The 19129-nt window shown below is 37.7% G+C and overlaps 1 protein-coding gene and 1 long non-coding RNA gene across 2 annotated transcripts; both read left to right on the top strand.

The window, feature by feature from the left end:
• The first annotated feature begins 716 nt into the window (after positions 1-716).
• Positions 717-17530, top strand: LOC120568337. Its single transcript, XM_039815800.1, has 5 exons — positions 717-747; positions 2496-2900; positions 16633-16776; positions 16934-16995; positions 17185-17530. Exons 2-5 carry the CDS (start codon positions 2534-2536, stop codon positions 17233-17235), a joined length of 624 nt encoding a protein of 207 aa, XP_039671734.1. The 5' UTR covers positions 717-747; positions 2496-2533; the 3' UTR covers positions 17236-17530.
• Positions 4440-5264, top strand: LOC120568431. Its single transcript, XR_005640729.1, has 3 exons — positions 4440-4549; positions 4698-4747; positions 4823-5264. It is a non-coding gene; the product is annotated as an uncharacterized LOC120568431 (long non-coding RNA).
• Positions 17531-19129: the final 1599 nt, after the last annotated feature.

Below are 19129 nucleotides of genomic sequence, written 5' to 3'. Positions count from 1 at the left end.
GCTGCTCGCAGCTTTAAATTCTTTTGTTCCCTTCGCACAGTTTATCATGAATTTGTTACTGTTCTACATGTTTGATCCAGGCTCTAGTGACTCAGTGCTGTGTCCTGGAAGATGATGTTCACTCCAGCTTTTACTGTTCTCTCCTCCTTCATCTACTTTATGAATCACCTCTGTCATAAAACAGGTAGGCTACTGTAGTAGGCTACTGTAATACTGAAAATCTCCATGTCCATTGTGAGAGTTTTTTAAAGTGAATTTGCTTTTGTGATTGTTTTTATTTTCCAGTAGTTGTATTCTGTAATCATGATTGGATCTCAGGATCCATGTTGAAGTAGTCCCACCGGGAGACAACACTCTCTACTGTGACTGCAAATGATCATCTGGAGGATTTATAGTGTGGTACAGGAACTGCCTTCACGAGAACCAGCCTTCTCTTGTCCTTAAACTAAATTGTGATGCATGGAGACAAACCACTATCGCTGCAGGATTTGATTGTGATTGAAATTGTAAAATGTATTTAACACAGTTGATGTTTAGTTTCCCTTGCAAACAGTATGAAAACATGTATGTGATACAGTTTAGGGTTTTATTTTTCATGCAAAAAGCAATGATGGGTTTGCAAACATGGTTTCTGTGATGTGGTAACAGCTGGGAATTTCATACCTTGGCTCCAATACACTGAGAAGACATTGAAACCCAGTATTATCAATGACTGACAATGGCTGGTCGTCAAGTGCAATGTATTGGGTAAGAGCCTCTGATATTTTTACAGCTAAAAATCTCCAAACAGTTAGCATTGCTTCTGCTCCGCTACCTACCTGCTCGACAGAGAAGTTAATGTCACCTTGCTATAAGGTGGTATCGGGTATGGTAGTATCAGAGTTATTTTATGATTACAAGTACATGTGCACAGCATCGCTGTGTTTACAATTTTCAGTTAACACCATATAATGTAATATACATATGTAATATAAAGCTTCATACTTTATCCACTCTGTTCCAAATCAAACCAAAGACCAGTTTACTCGCCAAATAGTTGGACATACTAAGGCCGGCCTCTGACCGCTGATAGACAATCATAGTTTACAAAAATAGGGTAGCACCAATTAGATTTCAGGTTGGCCCAGGCTACTCCCTGGACACGCACCTGCTTTAACCTGGATATTGTTCACTCAAACTTTGGAATGGAGGTAAAAGCCTCAAGTGACATTTTCTCATTGTAGATCTCAAATGGAAAAAAACTGATTCGGTACTTCCAAAAAAGAGATTATTACATCCCCAATTAATTTCAGAAGTGGAGTTAAAAATCAATAATGAATTATTTATTCTCTTACCACAGCAGACACAGAAATACATCTTATCTACCTTCATCAAGGTCAGGTTTTGTTCTCATTCAGACACCACACCTCTGAGTCACACTGAACATCTTATGTGGTGAGTAAAATAGAGCATCAATGGATGCACAGCATCACACCATGAAGTGTGGACATCAATACAGGCATGTGTAGACACATACAGTACACAGACACCCACTGTATCAGTATTAATACACTCTGTTTCTGCCCCAGTGACAAGACATGTGCTCGGTGGATACCCCCATAAAGCTTTGTCACTTCATTGTTTCAATCTCACCTCATCAGGCAGATATCTTCTGAGGTGATATTTGCTATTACAAACTGTGGAAGTGTAGACAAACATAAAAACATAACAATTTAACAAGACATAAAATTTCCAAAATACTCATCCATTTGAGGCATTTTCTGAAACGACCGATGATGTCGTTATACTTGGGAGGAAAGTCTTTCGGAAAGAGCTTGTGGTTGAGGTTGAGTTTGGCAGATCTGAAAATGCTAAGAGTAGTTATTTTTAGGAACAGCCATACACTGTAGGTTGTTTTGGTAGGCATTGATAATAGACTCATTTTAATGATGACTTGCTGGAACTGAAAGCTACTGCCCATTAAAGACTCTACAAACGCATTTTATCCCATACGGTTGCCTTATTGGAGGATTGTTTCCTTCTGGTACTTATGCATTCTATAACAACCCTGGGCAACTATACTATACGTCCTCAGTTAGTTGCTGGGGTGTAGTGGGGTTAATCTTATTGTATATGATCACGGAGGAAACATCAAAGCCCAGAATACCACATATCTTTACACCAATAGAAAACAACCACAAAAGAAAATGCTCCACTTGATTGGCCAATCACTGCTTATTCTTCCTTTAATGGAAAAGTCTGCGCAGGGCATGATATCTGTAAGTGAGATCTATTTCGCTGTCTTTTAACTCTCGATCATCATCACACATGGACGGGTTGCATATTTTTCTGGTCGTTTTCTTAGGTAATTCTTTTAATACATTTTTTTATGATTTAATTACAATTTTTAGGTTCCATTTTGAGAATAATTTATACCAACATTCTCATTGCATTTGTGTGAACTCCTGTAACACTGGGCACATGTCCAACTGTTTTTACAATTGTTTTTATTTCAGGAGTTGTTTCTTGCAGTCATGATTTAGTTTCTGGATCCATGTTGAAGGTGAGAGTCAAACCAGGAGACAACATCACTCTCTACTGTGACTGCAACATATCATCTGGAGTATACATAGTGTGGTACAGGAACTGCTCTCATGAGAATCAGCCTTCTCTTATCCTTGGAGGACAATATTCATTCCAGGAGACCACTGCCACTTATGGTTCTCAGAAGATTCCCCCTCGTTTCCAATTTGTAAGAAACATTTCTTCTAACTCCTATGACCTGCTGATCACGAACATCACTGATTCTGATGAGGGCCTCTACTACTGTGGAACTGAGCAGATAAGAGTGGAGGATAAAGAATACATTACTCATAAATATGTTTACAGATATGGCAACGTCACAACAAGGATCCTATTGGGTAAGTATGCTGGCCTGACTTGTCTTTGTGTGACTGCAGTGAATGTAATTATTTGACTAAATGATCATCAGTGTTGGGAGTAAGAAAAAGATACAAAAGTAGCGCAATTTCGGTAATATTATACCTGTTACAATCTCAGTAACGCGAGTAACAATGCAATTTAACAATAGCAATTGAGTGGTGTTTTGTTAAGAATTCACCAACACCACGAAACATTTCACCACCAGAGAAAAATCCGTTAGTAAAAGAGTAATGCTGCGTTGAAGCGAGGTGCTGTCCCGTCACGGTTCCTGTGGTCCGAGCCAGAACCTAGAGACAGTATGGACAACATCTGTGTCCCAACAGGTAACGGTACGTCAGCACAGACAGCAGTGTGTCCGAGCAACTGACAGCTTTAAACATGTTGGGAATAATGTTGAGGCTTGCTACACGTAACTATTACAATTACATTTTATCAGCGGTGGAAATAACTATACCGTACTTCAATACAATTGTAGCCTACTTTTAATTGAGCATATCCATTTTCTCTTACTTTATACTTCTACTCCACTACAATTCAGAGTCAAGTATTTTACATTTTACTTTGCAGATTCAGATTAATAATACAAAATCTTATGAATAAATACATTATGATATTAAATTGGATGAAGATGAGAATTTGTTGATCACGTAGTGAAATTCACACGCTTCCTGCCAAGTCAATTCACAGACAGTAATATTATAATATAACTAATTACTCTGAAATGACAGTAACTAGTAATCTATTATGCATTTTATTTTGGAAGTAACTTGCCCAACACTGATCATCATTCAGTAGCGAAATGTGTCCAGATATTGGGCACTTATATTAATTTTTACAAAGGTGAACCATCATGAAGTCTAGAGCACCATATAATAGCACTTATACAACATATACTGTATGTGAAGATTATATCCGTCAACAACCTCCAATCTGGACTTAAATAGTGCATAATTGTTTTTTACAGATAATTAATTATATATCTGAACTGTTGTAAGTGCACCCAAGTTTCCCCTAAAGTATTTTCATGCATAGTGAGTTTTGGGATAATTTTACATTTAAGTGTAGGCTCAAACAAGGTTAAAGGTTGCACATTGCACTTAATGTTGGAATGAGCTCAAAGTCTGATAAAAATAGACATTATTCAAATAAGAATGGATATTTCTTTAAAAGGCAATTCTGATTTGGGGCTAAAGTTAAAAAAGTCTACCAACAGGGCAGGGTCAGCACTGCACATGGGTCTTGGCAGAACAAATAGTAACAATACAGTATAAAAAAAACTTTTGAGTTCCCCACAAACTCCACTGAATTGTATTTAAATCCAACAGTATTTTTATTCTAGAAAGTATCTGAGGGTCCTGGTTCCTGTGGTCATGGAACAACTATTTCACTTATGTCCACATACAACTTTGATCAGGAAAATAAACAATTTTGGTGAGATCAGAGTTTAATGAAGCTAATCGACGCAACTTTGTTTTAGATTCAGACTCCTCTGTGCCTCAGCATGACACTCCATTCATGCAAGACTGTGGTGTGTGCTGGACGCTGCTGTTCTCTCTGTGTCCAGCTTTCGCTGTTCTCTCCTCTCTCCTCTCAGGTTTTCTGGTTTATCACCTCTGTCGGAAAAAAGGTAACTACTGTATATCTCACAAATATCCATAACACATGATACGAAATTAATTTCAACCACAAAGAAACCTGGATTAAGGTATCATCTTTGGATGTGTGTTTGAGTTTGGGTGTACCATGCTTTAGTGATGCTGTATTGATTTCTGCAGCTAAAGAACCTGAAGCTGATCAGCAGAAACCTCAAACAAGACTGAATCAGGTAGGTGTAACGGTAGAATATAATGAATGACGACATTAACAATCATGATTCTAAACAACAAATGTCAAATTTTAGGATGAAGATGTGTGTTATGCTGCAGTGGAAATCCGTCAAGCGTCACAGAGACCAAAGAAGAAGAAAACCCAGAGTTCTGACTTCTGCACATATTCTGCCATCAATACATCGAGGATGTAGAGAGCTTAAAGAACAGAAAAGAACAAACATTATAAATTATATAATGATGATTAATGATGAAAGGTATAATTCATTTGGGATAAGTATAGACCATTCTGTTACTTATCGCAGGGTGTGATTTTCCGAGGGGATGCGTGGGATTTTTGCGAAGTGAACTCTTAACACTTATTTTTGAGATTATTTTCCATTGAATATTGAAGTGCATAAATACGTGTTTTGGCATGGCTGGCTGAGTGGCACTATATCCATAGTATTGAAAAGGGTAATTAATTATTGCATGTTTTATTTTGTTGTGCCCAATCAATCAAACTTTTTTCACAAATCACACCCTGACTTATCTTAAAGCTGGGCAACAATCATCATTATTTACTGATATTTGTAATAAAAAAAAATTTGAAAATGAAACCAATGATGTTGTGAAAAGTTGATACTAAACTCTAATTTTAATTTTAAAACCTACTTCTTGTTGTTGTTGTTGTTGTTGTTGTTGTTGATTACACTTCAGCTTCACTTTTGTGATTGAAATCGATCTGTAACATTTAATAATGGCTGTGATGTCTGCTTGAGACATGATTGATGTTTTCAGACAATTTCCTGTTTTTATCTCAAGTTAGCGATCAGCCCCCACATACCCTAACCCTAACCCTTCACCAGTACAGTTTGATATAACTCAAAGTATTGATGTTGGCGCTCATTCTGCTAGAGAGAATAAAATATATTTTAAGGACATATATCGTATAAAAGCCAAGATGGCTAAAGTTAAATTTTCTTACTTTACTTATTTATTTAAATGATGGCCCGTTCGCAGTTTACAAGAAGTTACAAGACAACATAGAGGTGTCACGTGGCTGGGTTGGATCAGTGGGTCTTTACTTGGCCATAGTGGAAAAAAAATGTTGTGTCTTGAACAGCCTCGAGATCAATGTGCCATCTTGATTCTACATTAATTCACTATAGCTGCTGTAACTTTACATCATCATAAACACATTTCTCAACGGTGGAGGGTCCAATTCTGCAAATGAAATTAAGACTATAAAAGCAATATTATTTTACACCTACTGTAATGTGACAAAACCCCAAACATTATCTCCTACTGATATTTTAGTTTGTCAGTTTTATACTACTGTAAGTATCAATCTAATGCAGACCCTTTAGCAGACCATGTCTCCATTAACATAACAGTGACTATACATTGACAACTTACTCAATTCCAACAATTTCACACCAAGGTTATAATCGTTAACAAAAGCAAACGAAATAACGAAAACTAGGTGGGAAAAAATATTGTATGAACTGAAATAAAAATAAAAACGAGGCATTACAGAAAAACGATAAATAACTAAAACTGTAATGTCTATTTGCAAAACTAACAAAAAAATAATAATCGAGTTAATGTCCTTAGTTTTCGTCTTTGTCAATGTCTTTCATAGAGCAAATAACGTTATCTTTCAGAGTTGACATTTCTGACCATAGACCTGTTTTATACAGTCTATGCCGTAGACATTCTGATTGGGAACCCAGATATTCCGACATTCCATGTCAAATTGAACACAACATAGTCCGTGCCCCTCGCCGTCATGGCGGTACTGAAAGTCAGAAGAAAGCGGCAGAGACCTATTTGATTATGTTTGTGTCAGATAAAAGTGCCTTGCAGTGGAAGGTGGTAAAATAGGTGGACATTTTATTAAAGGGAAAAATTCCACGAATTTCAAAGTACATTTGAGAAGTGCGCACAAGGAGGCTAACCTAGCTTACCTTAACAAGATAAAGGAGAACACAAAGCCCCCTTTCCCTGAAACAGAAGCTAACCCCGGTACAGGGCATGGAGTATGGGTACAGGGCCAGGCAGCATGACGGAGACAACCTTAGGGGAGAGAACGTTACAGGAGGGCTTTCACTGGCGCCCCGATAGCTGCTGGTTAGTAAATACGCAGGAACACCAAAAGCGGGAGAAAGCGTGGGTTAAAATGTGTATTGATACTGGGATGACTTCAAAAAGTTCGCCACGAACCAAAGTTCAAAACACCTGTTCATGTATGTCTTCTTTAGTCTATTGGCTATTTAGGTGTTTTCCTGGCACACATTTTGCACTTACTGCGGCGTCTTGTGTAGACTGTTTACATATTTGTGCTCATCAATTAAAATTTTATGTAGGCCTACTTCTGTTATTGTTGAATACATTGTGAATACATATTTCTAAAATTGTATGTTTTTGTTGAGTTATTATTACACAATACTTTTTCTGACCTTTTTGAATTTTGCCTCTAAAAAATAACCCATATTACCAAAAAAGACTAAAACTGACACTTAAACTAATAAAAACTAAACTAAAACTAAGAACTTTCAAAAAATAAAAACTAAACAAACTAGCAAACCTGCTTTAAAAACTAATTAAAACTAAACTGAATTTGAAAACAAAAGTCAAAACGAAATAAAAAATAATGAAAAATGCAAAACTATAATAACCTTGTTACTTTTTATTTTTTTAATTTCCTTCCACAACTTAAAAAAAAAAAAGTAAAAAATTGCTCACATGTACACATTGCCATCTAGATCTAAACCTGTTTGTTGTTGTTATTGATTACAATTTAGGTTCACATTTGTGATTGAAATTGATATGTATCATTTCAGAATGCTGGTGATGATTGTGTCTCTGTAACAAGACGCAGTGTTTTTTTCAGACAATTTCCTGTTTGTATTTCAAGTTAGCCATCAGCCCCCACATACCCTTCACGAGTGATCCGATACAATTCCAGGTAAGCTTTACAGGAAACCCACAGTGACATAACAGCCCCTCATACAACTGCAAAACTTAACACGCAGACAGACAGCAGCTGCAGACTAGTGGCCTGATGAAGGTGTTGGAATTGAGAAAGAAAATGTTTTAGTTTATTTTATGATTATTTATCCACTGAAAACAGTGGTCAGTTGTTAAGTTATATGTTATTTATGTCTAACTACAGTCAAGCCAAAGCTCTGCAGCCACCTGAGCTACATTTAGATGTACAGTTTATTTTTGAATCTATGTCATGTAAGTGACCACATCCTTACTTTGTGAAATCAAATGAGGTCTGTTCTGGTTGCACTGTGTGTGAGTGTAGCCTACTTAGTTTGCAAGACAGATGCAGAGTGTGGTTTCATACTCCGATATGGTCAGTGGAGTTATGTTCAATATATGATGTTCATCTGCATCCTGATGTCTGAATAATATATTGTGGCATGTTTGGGTGGATGATTGTTTGTTAAACAAAATTAATATTTATTTTGATTCATTCTAATATTTATGTTTACCCATATAGGCCTACACATACGGATATACAATTGATAATAACTTGCAATGAGGATTGGAATATTGGAAACTTGAAAAAAGTTGTTCTGGGAAAAACATAGAATGGTAAAGGGATGCTGATTGTGAACAGTTAGCCACACCAGCTCCAGGTGAAAGTCTCCTGACCTCTAGTGGAGATGTTAAGTAGTAAACAGAATAGGCCTCACAGTTAAAGGTCCCATGGCATGAAAATGTCACTATATGAAGTTTTTTAACATTAATATGAGTTCCCCCAGCCTGCCTATGGTCCCCCAGTGGCTAGAAATGACGATAAGTGTAAACCGAGCCCTGGGTATCCTGCTCTGCCTTTGAGAAAATGAAAGCTCAGATGGGCCGATCTGGAATCACCTCCTTATGTCGTCATAATTGGAAAGCTTTCTCTGCTTTGCCCGCCCAGAGAAGTTGGCCCGCCCATAAGAAACAGAGAGAACACTGTCACTACCCGATGTGAGTCGAGTGCAGATGTGAGTTGCGGATGCTCAGATTTAAAAGGTTTACGGCATAACGGGTCATACTGAAATTTGTTAAATCCATAAAATAATAAACTGTTCTCATTAATACGCCACTGTTTGTTGAAATAGGGCTTATCATGGTCTACCCTGACTGTTGATAGGTGGGCCAACGCATTTTTTGTCTCAGTGCAAGTAATTAGTTTTTTTTTTTTTCTTTTGTTGGCTCACTTTTACTCCCAACATGCTAATCGGCAACATAGGATTCCATTCACATTCCGGTTGGCGTTGGCCTACCTATCTACAGCTAGGGGAGACCGTGATAAGCCCTATTTCAACAAACGGTGGCGTATCCCTTTAACAGAAGATGGCAATCATTTCAAAAACGTTTTGGCTATCTATGATTGTTTGATTGCTAACGTTAGCTCAAAACGCCATTCAAGTGACAGCCTTTGTTGTTTTTGATTGCTAGCCTGTAGCCAGCATTCATTTCAAAAATGTTTTAGCTCCTCCTCATAGCATTTAAAGCTACAGACACAGAAATGGCACATCCTAAGGAAAGCTCATTGTGGGACTGCCTCTAGTGGCTGTAATTCTGCACTAAGGCCTATATAAAAGCATCCAAAAAGCAGCATGTCATAGGACCTTTAAGTTTGACTCAAATATGTCCAAACTAAATGACACAATGCTACATCTTCATTCTAAATGCACTACAGATGCTGGGTTCTAATAAAATAAAACAAAAACAAACATAGGCTACAGCTTTAGTTCTGAACAGCAGCCCGTCAAATCCAGATTGAGAAAATGCAAAACCCTGGTGGGACACCATCAAATCTGTCATAACCAAATGGAAAGAACATGGCACGACAGCAAACCTGCCAAGAGACGGCCGCCCACCAAAACTCACGGCCCGGGCAAGGAGGGCATTAATCAGAGAGGCAGCACATAGACCTAAGGTAACCCTGGAGGAGCTGCAGAGTTCCACAGCAGAGACTGGAGTATCTGTACATAGGACGACAATAAGCTGTACGCTCCATAGAGTTGATCTTCATGGCAGAGTGGCCAGAAGAACGTCGTTACTTTCAGCAAAAAACAAAATGGCACATTTTGAGTTTGCGAAAAGGCATGTGGGAGACTCCCAAAATGTATGAAGAAAGGTGCTCTGGTCTGATGAGACATCAAAGAAAACTCTGTCTGGCGCAAACCCATCACATCACCGAAAGAACCCCATCCCCACAGTGAAACATGGTGGTGGTGGCAGCATCATGCTGTGGGGATGTTTTTCAGCAACCGGGACTGGGAAACTGGTCAGAATTGAGGGAAAGATGGATGGTGCTAAATACAGGGATATTCTTGAGCAAAACCTGTACCACTCTGTGCGTGATTTGAGGCTAGGACGGAGGTTCACCTTCCAGCAGGACAATGACCCCAAACACACTGTTAAAGCCCAGACCTCACGGTAATAGAAAATCTGTGGTCTGGCTTAAAGATTGCTGTTCACAAGCGCAAACCATCCAACTTGAAGGAGCTGAAGCATTTTTTTGCAAGGAGGAATGGGCAAAAACCCCACTGGTAAGATGTGACAAGCTCATAGAGACTTATCCAAAGCGACTTGGAGCTGTGATTGCCGCAAAAGGTGGCTCTACAAAGTATTGACTTTAAGGGGGTGAATTATGCACATTGACTTTTTCTGTTTTGTCCTTTTTGTTGTTTGCTTCACAATAAAAAACAAACTAACATCTTCAAAGTTGTGGGCATGTTCTGTAAATTAAATGATGCAAATCCTCAAACCATGTTAATTCCAGGTTGTGAGGCAACAAAACACAAAAAATGCCAAGGGGGGTGAATACTTTTGCAAGGCACTGTCAGCGGGGAGTAATGGTGATGAGGTCGGTGTCTGGCCCGCCAAACACGGTTCTACTGTTGTAATAAACATTGTAAACGTGAGTTGTCTGACTGAAGTGGTTATAAGTTAAATAAACAAACCTTCCTCAGTCTTAGAATTAAACCGAAAAGAGGACAACACTCAGTTACACAAAAGTGATTAAACAACATGCCACCATAACCGCTGAATAAAGCATCACCAAGGAAGCTAATACAGAGATGTGTAGGCTTCATTAGACCATATAAACTTGATAGCTGCTATAGCAAACCCATTAAGAGATTCGCAAAGTTTTTACGCATGCACACACACAGCTAAGTTTCTAGGCAAGCGGTGATTGTTTAAGTTTAAATAGCTAACGTTATAAGTGTGTTGTAGGCCTACTACTGAAGGTAAAAGTTCCCAAACAAATGTAAAAGTCAGGAGGATCCACCACAAATATGTTAGCATTGCTAACTTGGCCAAACCCAGAATGCACCTGTTGTTCGCAACATTTAAGGTGTGTTTGATTTGGTTCACTTAGTCTGCTAGGCGGGTGGTGCTAGTGATGGTCAAATGAAGCTTTGCGAACCACTATTTTCTGAGCACACTAGATGGTGCTCTCTGGTGAGCTCAGAAAATAGACAGTGGTTCACGAAGCTTCATTTGACCATCAGCAGGTGGTGCATTAAATCAGTGAGTATGCAACCTTTTTTCTTTTTATACCTACGCCGAGATATATTAATGCTAATCTTAACCATAACACATAATCACGTCATTAATTGTATTGCTATTTATACATTATTTTGTCCTGTGTACAAACTCCAACACAGGTGCTACTTCCAGTAGTTGTATCCTGTAATCATGATTGGATCTCAGGATCCGTGTTGAAGTGACAGTCCGACCGGGAGACGACATCACTCTCTACTGTGACTGCAAATGATCATCTGGAGGATTTATAATGTGGTACAGGAACTGCCTTCATGAGAACCAGCCTTCTCTTGTCCTTAAACTAAATTGTGATGCATGGAGACAAACCACTATTGCTGCAGGATTTGATTGTACATAATTGAAATTGTAAAATTAATTTATCACAGTTGATATTTAGTTTTCCTTGCAAACATACAGTATGAAAACATTGGAAAACATGTATGTGATACAGTTTAGGGTTTTATTTTTCATTCAAAAAGCAATGATGGATTTGCAAAGTTTTAAACAAATTTCTCTATGTCAGGTTTCCTCTGAAAATAAATATACATGTTACAGTATTACGTAGTTCATTAAGCCATAAGTGCTACCAGTGTGTAAAGAGAAGGAAGATAATAAAGATGGACGAAGAGAGGATGTGATTTGGATTGAGCGTGTGGTGGGGTGGAGAGGGAGTGATATTTGATATGTCGGAGCTGATTTTGCTATTAGAATTAGACTGATGTCTTCCATGGGCAAAATGCGTAAAAAAGGTGATTGCTTCACTTTAAAATTATTCCTCCAAGAAGATTTATCTGGGTTTCATGACTTGAATACTGAGAATCATTCACAGACATACTGTATACCACCTATACTTTAAATTGAGTTGCTGACAACATCTTATGGCTTGGGTAAAATGTAAAAAGCACAGAGCTAAAAGGAACAAAGAGCTCAGAGATAGATAAGAGGAGCCAGATACTCCAGACACATGGCCAGTGCTGAAGAGAGTTTCTGATTTCATGGTAAAGGCACAATCATCCCAGTTGCCCTTGGACTAATAACAAATATTGGTTGCCCACAACACCTAGAGTTACATACAGCATTGCAAAATGCATTGGTTCAGAGTGCAAGCCTTTACAGAACACATCAGCTCAGACAGAAATGTCAAGTTCACATCGTCAAGATATCAGAGACAATATAGAGTTTCTTTCTTAGACTGAGCAGTGCACATCAAAGAGGACAGAAGTGTTGATGCTGCAGGTTACAGGAAACCCACTCACAATGATCAGTAGCAACACAAGCTGCAACTTTCAGAGCCCTTCACCACATGGCCAATAATGTGTCTAGAAGTACTGAGCTAAATGAGGATGAGAACAAACACTTTAAGCAAGCACTTAACTTGTGGTTACCCAAACTGCACCCTTGTAAAAACAGCTGCAAGTAGAATAGGCACAACAACATAGTCCCTCCATACACAGCTGGGGCATCTGAGAAACTCAGGAGGATCCTTATCCAAAACAGCATACCTGTTTTCTTAAACTTATATAGCACCACACTGAGACAAAAGCTTGTCCACCATCAACACCGCACACCCAAATCTAAGCCGAGCAAATTAATACACACAGTCCAATGCAGAGAGGATTGCACGGACCTGTACATCACAATAGGAAGATGAAACAAATGCTGAGCAAGAGCATGGCCTAGTGCCGGAGGCCCAACTCCTCAGATCATCTTACATCTAAAGGACAAGGGTCATTCCTTTGAGGACAGCAAAGTATTCATACTTATTGGACGGTGAATACGGGTTAGAAAGAGGAGTGAAGGACATGACATCATGACTTTGCGTAAACATACACGCCGACTTTCTTAAGCCAAGTGGCGTGTTATCTGTATGCGTTTTGAGCTTTACGTCCGCTGTATACAGCGTAGACATACACACACGGGACGCAATCCCCGGTCTCCTGGGTGAAAGTCCTGTGTTTTACCCCTCCACCACCCCGACCAATCTCCCTACGTGGATTTTCACCCTTTCATACTACTCGCTACAGCGTAAATTCACACACAATTGCAATAAAATGTAAGTCAATGGAGACCAAACTAAAAAGCGAGTATGTGTCTTGATAACACGCCAATAATGGCATAGGAATTGGCATGTCATACATACGCCATTTCATGAGATCACTCTGGAAGGAGAGAATTTATGTCAATCTGGAACAAAGGTTTTCAAACTGTGACGCGTGCTCTCCATGGGGACACGGGACAGTTGAAGGGGAAGCTCTGAGACATGAGGCACAGATACTGCACAATTAAATAGACTGTCCACAATTTTCATTCATAAGTAACCTATTAGCAGTGTACCACTTATTACTTTCTATACATTTAGGACGGACCATTAAAACTGACGCTGATATTTCCTGTCAGATACTCTTCTCTGACACAGAGAACGTCCTGCTCTGTGGTAGATTTAAGATTATTTTTTGGGGGCTTTTCCCTTTTATTATAGTGACAGTGGATAGGCACGAAAGGGGGATGACACGCGCAAGACCAACAGTCAGATTAAAACCGAGGCCGCGCAGGACCGGTGCCATACATGGGGAACGCCCTGCTCTGTGGTAGAGAAGGGGGCCCGGGGTAGATTTAAATATAATTTATGAGGTGATTCACTTTCTGGCATCAGAAAAAAAGCCACTGCATGTTTAGAAAAATAGCATGCCTTTATTGAACATTAGCGTTAAAGCAACACCAAAGCACTTTTCCTCTTCGGTCCCTCTATAGGTTGGAAGTGTCCATTACCACTGTCTCATTCAAACTACAGATCCACTACCTGATCTGGCAAACTTGCATAGTGGGGTTTTAGCAGATAGAGAGCCGCAAAGCAAATGTTGAAGTGCCGTTCACCCTGTTATAAGTTGATGAACCACTGAAACAATTTTGGAAACATTATTTTAAGGTACAAAAGAATCTTTGGTGTTGCTGTAAATAGAAGCTTTCATCACAGCCACCAATGATGATGCAGGGGAATATCTTACTCACTGCTGAATCGGTGAATTGTAAGTTTTATGAATTGATTGTCCATGCTTTGTCTACCACAAATTGCATTGCAAAATAAATATTTTAACTGCTTTACAGAACTATAGTAATGTGTTTGTTGTTGTTGTTGTTGTTGTTGTTGTTGTTGTTGTTGTTTACAATTTGTTGCAGATTCTTATTAATTATTTTGTCATGGTTGTCATTGAATGTATTAAGCTGTTTTGGTGCAATTTCCTGTTCCACACACAAAAGCTAAAACAGCTTAAATTCTTCCATAGCTTCTTTTCATTTATCTATTTATATTCAGTTTCCAAGGTGACATTTACCACAAAGTTAATCTAATCTAATCAATTTAAGGATGTGAAATATAAATGAAGATAAACATACATCATATTGTATGAAACTCTACAAATACAGCTCATCTCTATCTAGTACATCCATTGTTTTCTTTCAACAATTTTGAAACGTCAGCAATACCATCAGGGCCTTTAGATTCTGACCACTTTATTATCATGTCCCAATATAAAAAAACAACACCCTATTGACCGATTTCATAAAGGAGTTGTGAGAATTAGAAACTACTGCCCGTGTGATTACCACAGGAGCAGCACTCTCTCTAACAGCTGCTGCTGAAAACTAGTGCTGTTCCATCTTTCCAAAGGCTGCATAGTAACAACATTTACAATTGGGTGCCACTCCAAACTGTACACACATGGATTTTATTCCATAATGTTGCCTAATTGGAGGAGTGTCTTCTTCTGCTACACATGCATCAAAATCTCCATGGCTATAAAAACTGACCAAATATACTATACGTCCTACAAAGGCAGCAATGCAAGTATTGCTAGGCTGAAATCTACCATGTTAATGTTAACACATCAGAAGTTCAAAGAGGAAACATGTAAATGCCCAGAATACCACATATCTTTGCATCTATAGAAAACAACCCCAGAAGAAAATGTTCCACTTGACTGGCCAATCACCGCTGATTCTTCCTTTCACTGAAAAGTCTGCGCAGTGCATGATATACATATCTGTAAGTGAGATCTGTTTCGCTGTCTTTTAACTCTCGATCATCATCACACATGGATGCGCTGCATATTTTTCTGGTCCTTCTCTCAGGTAATTCTTTTGATTAAAGTGCGTGGATAATTTAAGTGTTAGGTTCTATTTTGAGAATAATTCAAACTGACATTATCTTTGTTGTTGTGTTGAGCAGGAGCCTGCACCTGCTGTAATGTGAACTCCCGTAACACTGAGCACATTTCAATCTGTTTTTACAATTATGTTTGTATTCCAGGAGTTGTTTCTCGTTCAATTTCTGGATCCATGTTGAAGGTGAGAGTCAGATCAGGAGACAACATCACTCTCTACTGCGACTGCAAATTATCATCTGGAGAACACATAGAGTGGTACAGGAACTGCTCTCATGAGAGTCAGCCTTCTCTTATCCTTAAAGTAAAAGATTTATTGACTGGCACTGCCAAGATTCCCCCTCGTTACCAATTCGTGAGAAACTTTTCTTCTAACTCCTATGACCTGCTGATCATGAACATCACTGATTCTGATGAGGGCCTCTACTACTGTGGAACTGAGCAGATAAGAGTGGAATATGAAGAATACATTACTCAGAAATATGTTTACATACAGTATATGGCAACGTCACAACAAAGATCCTATTAGGTAAGTATTCTGTTCTGACTTCTGTTTTTATGTGAATCTGCAGTATGCAGTTCATTTTAAAGTTTGTGGGTGATGATAATTTTAAGTCCAACATTTAAAATGTGTCTATACTGTTTGAGGAAAAGGCCCATATTATGTGTTAATCATAATATGGGCCTTTTCCTCAAACAGTATAGACACATTTTGTCGAAGTTGAATTCGGCGATATACAACCACTAATCTCAAATTACATGATTCATTCCAATTCCAAAGATATCTCTTGGGTTTGAATGGATTGTGAGTTGTTGTATTGATGGATGGATTATGAGTGCCAATATTTCCACAGTGATCTGAGATGTGTCTTTAGTTTTTGGAGAAAAGAAATGCATTAGAAAAACCAGAAACCAGCTTCGCATATGGAATAAAAATGTTCCAGATTTCACCTGGCATTAACAAATACTGACTATATTTTGAATTAAATTGTAAGATGGGTCTGAGCTGGAAGGGTCAATCAGCGAGAAACACGATAAATGTCTAGCATTTTACAAATCAAACAGCACAATGGTGATGCAGATGCACACACGTTTTACTGCTTGCAGTAAAATAATCCAAATTAAGAGAAAAACTGAAAAACATGTAAAGGAGTAATCCACATATTATGTATTTGTTCCAGATTCTGACTCATGCCCTGACTCCAGTGGGTGCATTTCAAACCATATGATTGCTGTGCCCTGGATGATGGTGTTTACTCCAGCCTTCACTATTCTCTCCTCCTTCATCTCCTTAATTTTGGTTTATCACTTCTGTCAAAAAACAGGTACTGCTGTCTTACAGTTGTTTTTCTACTATGTTTTTTTAAGCAAATTATGTAAAGTTAATTATTTAAACATCTAGGATAGCTGTCATTAGATTACTATATTTGCAAAGGTGCAGTTGAGTGCTACTTTTTAATAATGCTGTATCTTTTTTCGCAGTTAAGGAACCTCAAATTCTCCAGAAAAGACCTGACACCAGGGGACAAACAAGACGGGATCAGGTAATGGACAGCAGGAATTTGGAAATGGTATTGAGTCAACATGAGTCTTAATCAGCATTTTATATTCTTAGCAGCTATCTCTCCGTGTTTGCAGTTGTTTTAAAGTGTCACAGTCACAAATCTTTAGATATAACAGCACAACAGTTGAACATAATTCTTTTAAATAACACATGTCAAATTGTCTCTCAGGATGAAGATGTGTTTTTGACAAAAGTTATGTTCCGGGCTATGGATGGATAAACACGCCAATAGGCAGAGGATGGACGACACAAGGACATTTGTTTTGTTCAAGCAGAAACCAAATAGAATGAAATGACTTCAAATTCAAAAGGTTCAAATTCAGGTACACGGTTTTAGTTGTCATCTCCTCTTGTTGTTGTCCTGTGGTTGAAGACACTGCTCAAGCAACTGGTGATTTGTGGCCAATTTGTTATCAGGTTTATAATCAATCAGACAGTAATAATCTCTTTTTTTCCCCCTATCTAACATATTTTCACCACCTTAAAATGTACATTTTGAATGGTAACTTTGTCACCATGTTAAGCTAGCATTACACTGATTTACATCGTTTTTTTTTACTTTGGATTCATTAACATCAAGTAGGTTATAACAATTCATTATTAGTTTTACATGTAGAATATGTAATTGATGAAATATTTTATGAAGATTTCTAATTATAATTGCCTCTTTATCTGTCATTATTATTACATTTCAAAACCATGCACTTGCTGAATTTTTGTTTATAAGCTTTGTGCTAATAAAACCAGAATATTATCAAAGGTAGGAAAAGGCTCTGTTGTATATTTAGTATATGTGACATATCACATTATAAATGTAAATGCTGCTTAAAAAAATGCATGTAAGATAAGATCACATTGTTATGAAGTGAAATTATTGCAGGTTGACCTTTCCAGTATTCCAGAAAATGTTTTTTTTTATTATTAATATATGTTGATTATTTCAATATTACAAAGCCAAATCTTTGCACAATCAGGGCCGTAAATTCAGAAAACAGTTCTCTCCTTGGTCTAGGGACTGTTGGATGTGCAACACAATGTCGCCATTCCTTTTTCTTAACTTGATTACTGCAATAATACAGATCAATGTAATAATATTTGACATAAGCTAACCTAGCCTATATATTATCTTTTTTATGAGCCCTGTTACTATTTAAGTCTGTGCTCTATTATAATGAAGATGTATTATTATTTAGCATTTTTATATGATATACATTTTTTTATTAGAAAATCTTATATATATCTATATATATATATATATATATATATATATATATATATATATATATATATATATATATATATATATATATATATATATATATATATATACTGTCCATGACCATGTAGGCTACAAAACAATAATGTCAAGCAATGCGATGAGATCTTTGTATCTGATTTAGCTACTAGCTTCTTTCCACCTGCAGTTTCCAGGTAATGATATACATTCATTCAGAATATAATGATTTACTTATGTAACTCATTTGATTGAAGTTTATATTTTCTGTCAGATATTCTCTTACGACACGGGCACAGCATTGGAACTTATCGATGGATAATCCACACAATAGTGGCATGAACCACAGTGTTTTTCATAGGCCTACATATTTTTGTTCATTATTTTTTTATGCTTTGAAAACATCTGACAGCCAGTTACCTAAAAGTTACATGACAATACAGAGTGCACATTCACAATAAGGTTTACTACAACCACATTATGTACCAGTAGTCCATGTGATCAGTAAAACTTTACAGGAAACCCACAGTGACAAACTGCAGAGCTCAACATGCCGAGAGTGTGAAGCTGCAGATGAGTGGCCAGCTGAAGGTGTTGGAGCAGGGCATTACTGTGTTTACCGTTTACCAGTCAAATGTATCTTACATGTTGAGAAAACAGGTTTTTAAACTTCTGATTCTAATACAATTGTTAAATTAAAGTGTTTCATCCTAAAATCACAACAGTTTAATGTGGGGTTGCAAATTGCTGGACACTCTTCTGACCTCTAGTGGAGATGATGAGTAAAAACCAAATCCAAAAAGGCCACCATTAGAGGTTTGGACTCAAGCTGTCCAAAGTGTTTTGTGGTCATTTTAATGTATTGTATGTATTATGCTGA

This window comes from Perca fluviatilis, chromosome 1 (genome assembly GCF_010015445.1).
Source record: "Perca fluviatilis chromosome 1, GENO_Pfluv_1.0, whole genome shotgun sequence".
NCBI classification, from domain to species: Eukaryota; Metazoa; Chordata; class Actinopteri; order Perciformes; family Percidae; genus Perca; species Perca fluviatilis.
The sequence above is the reverse complement of the archived record's forward strand: the minus strand, read 5'-3'. Positions and strand labels throughout refer to the sequence as shown.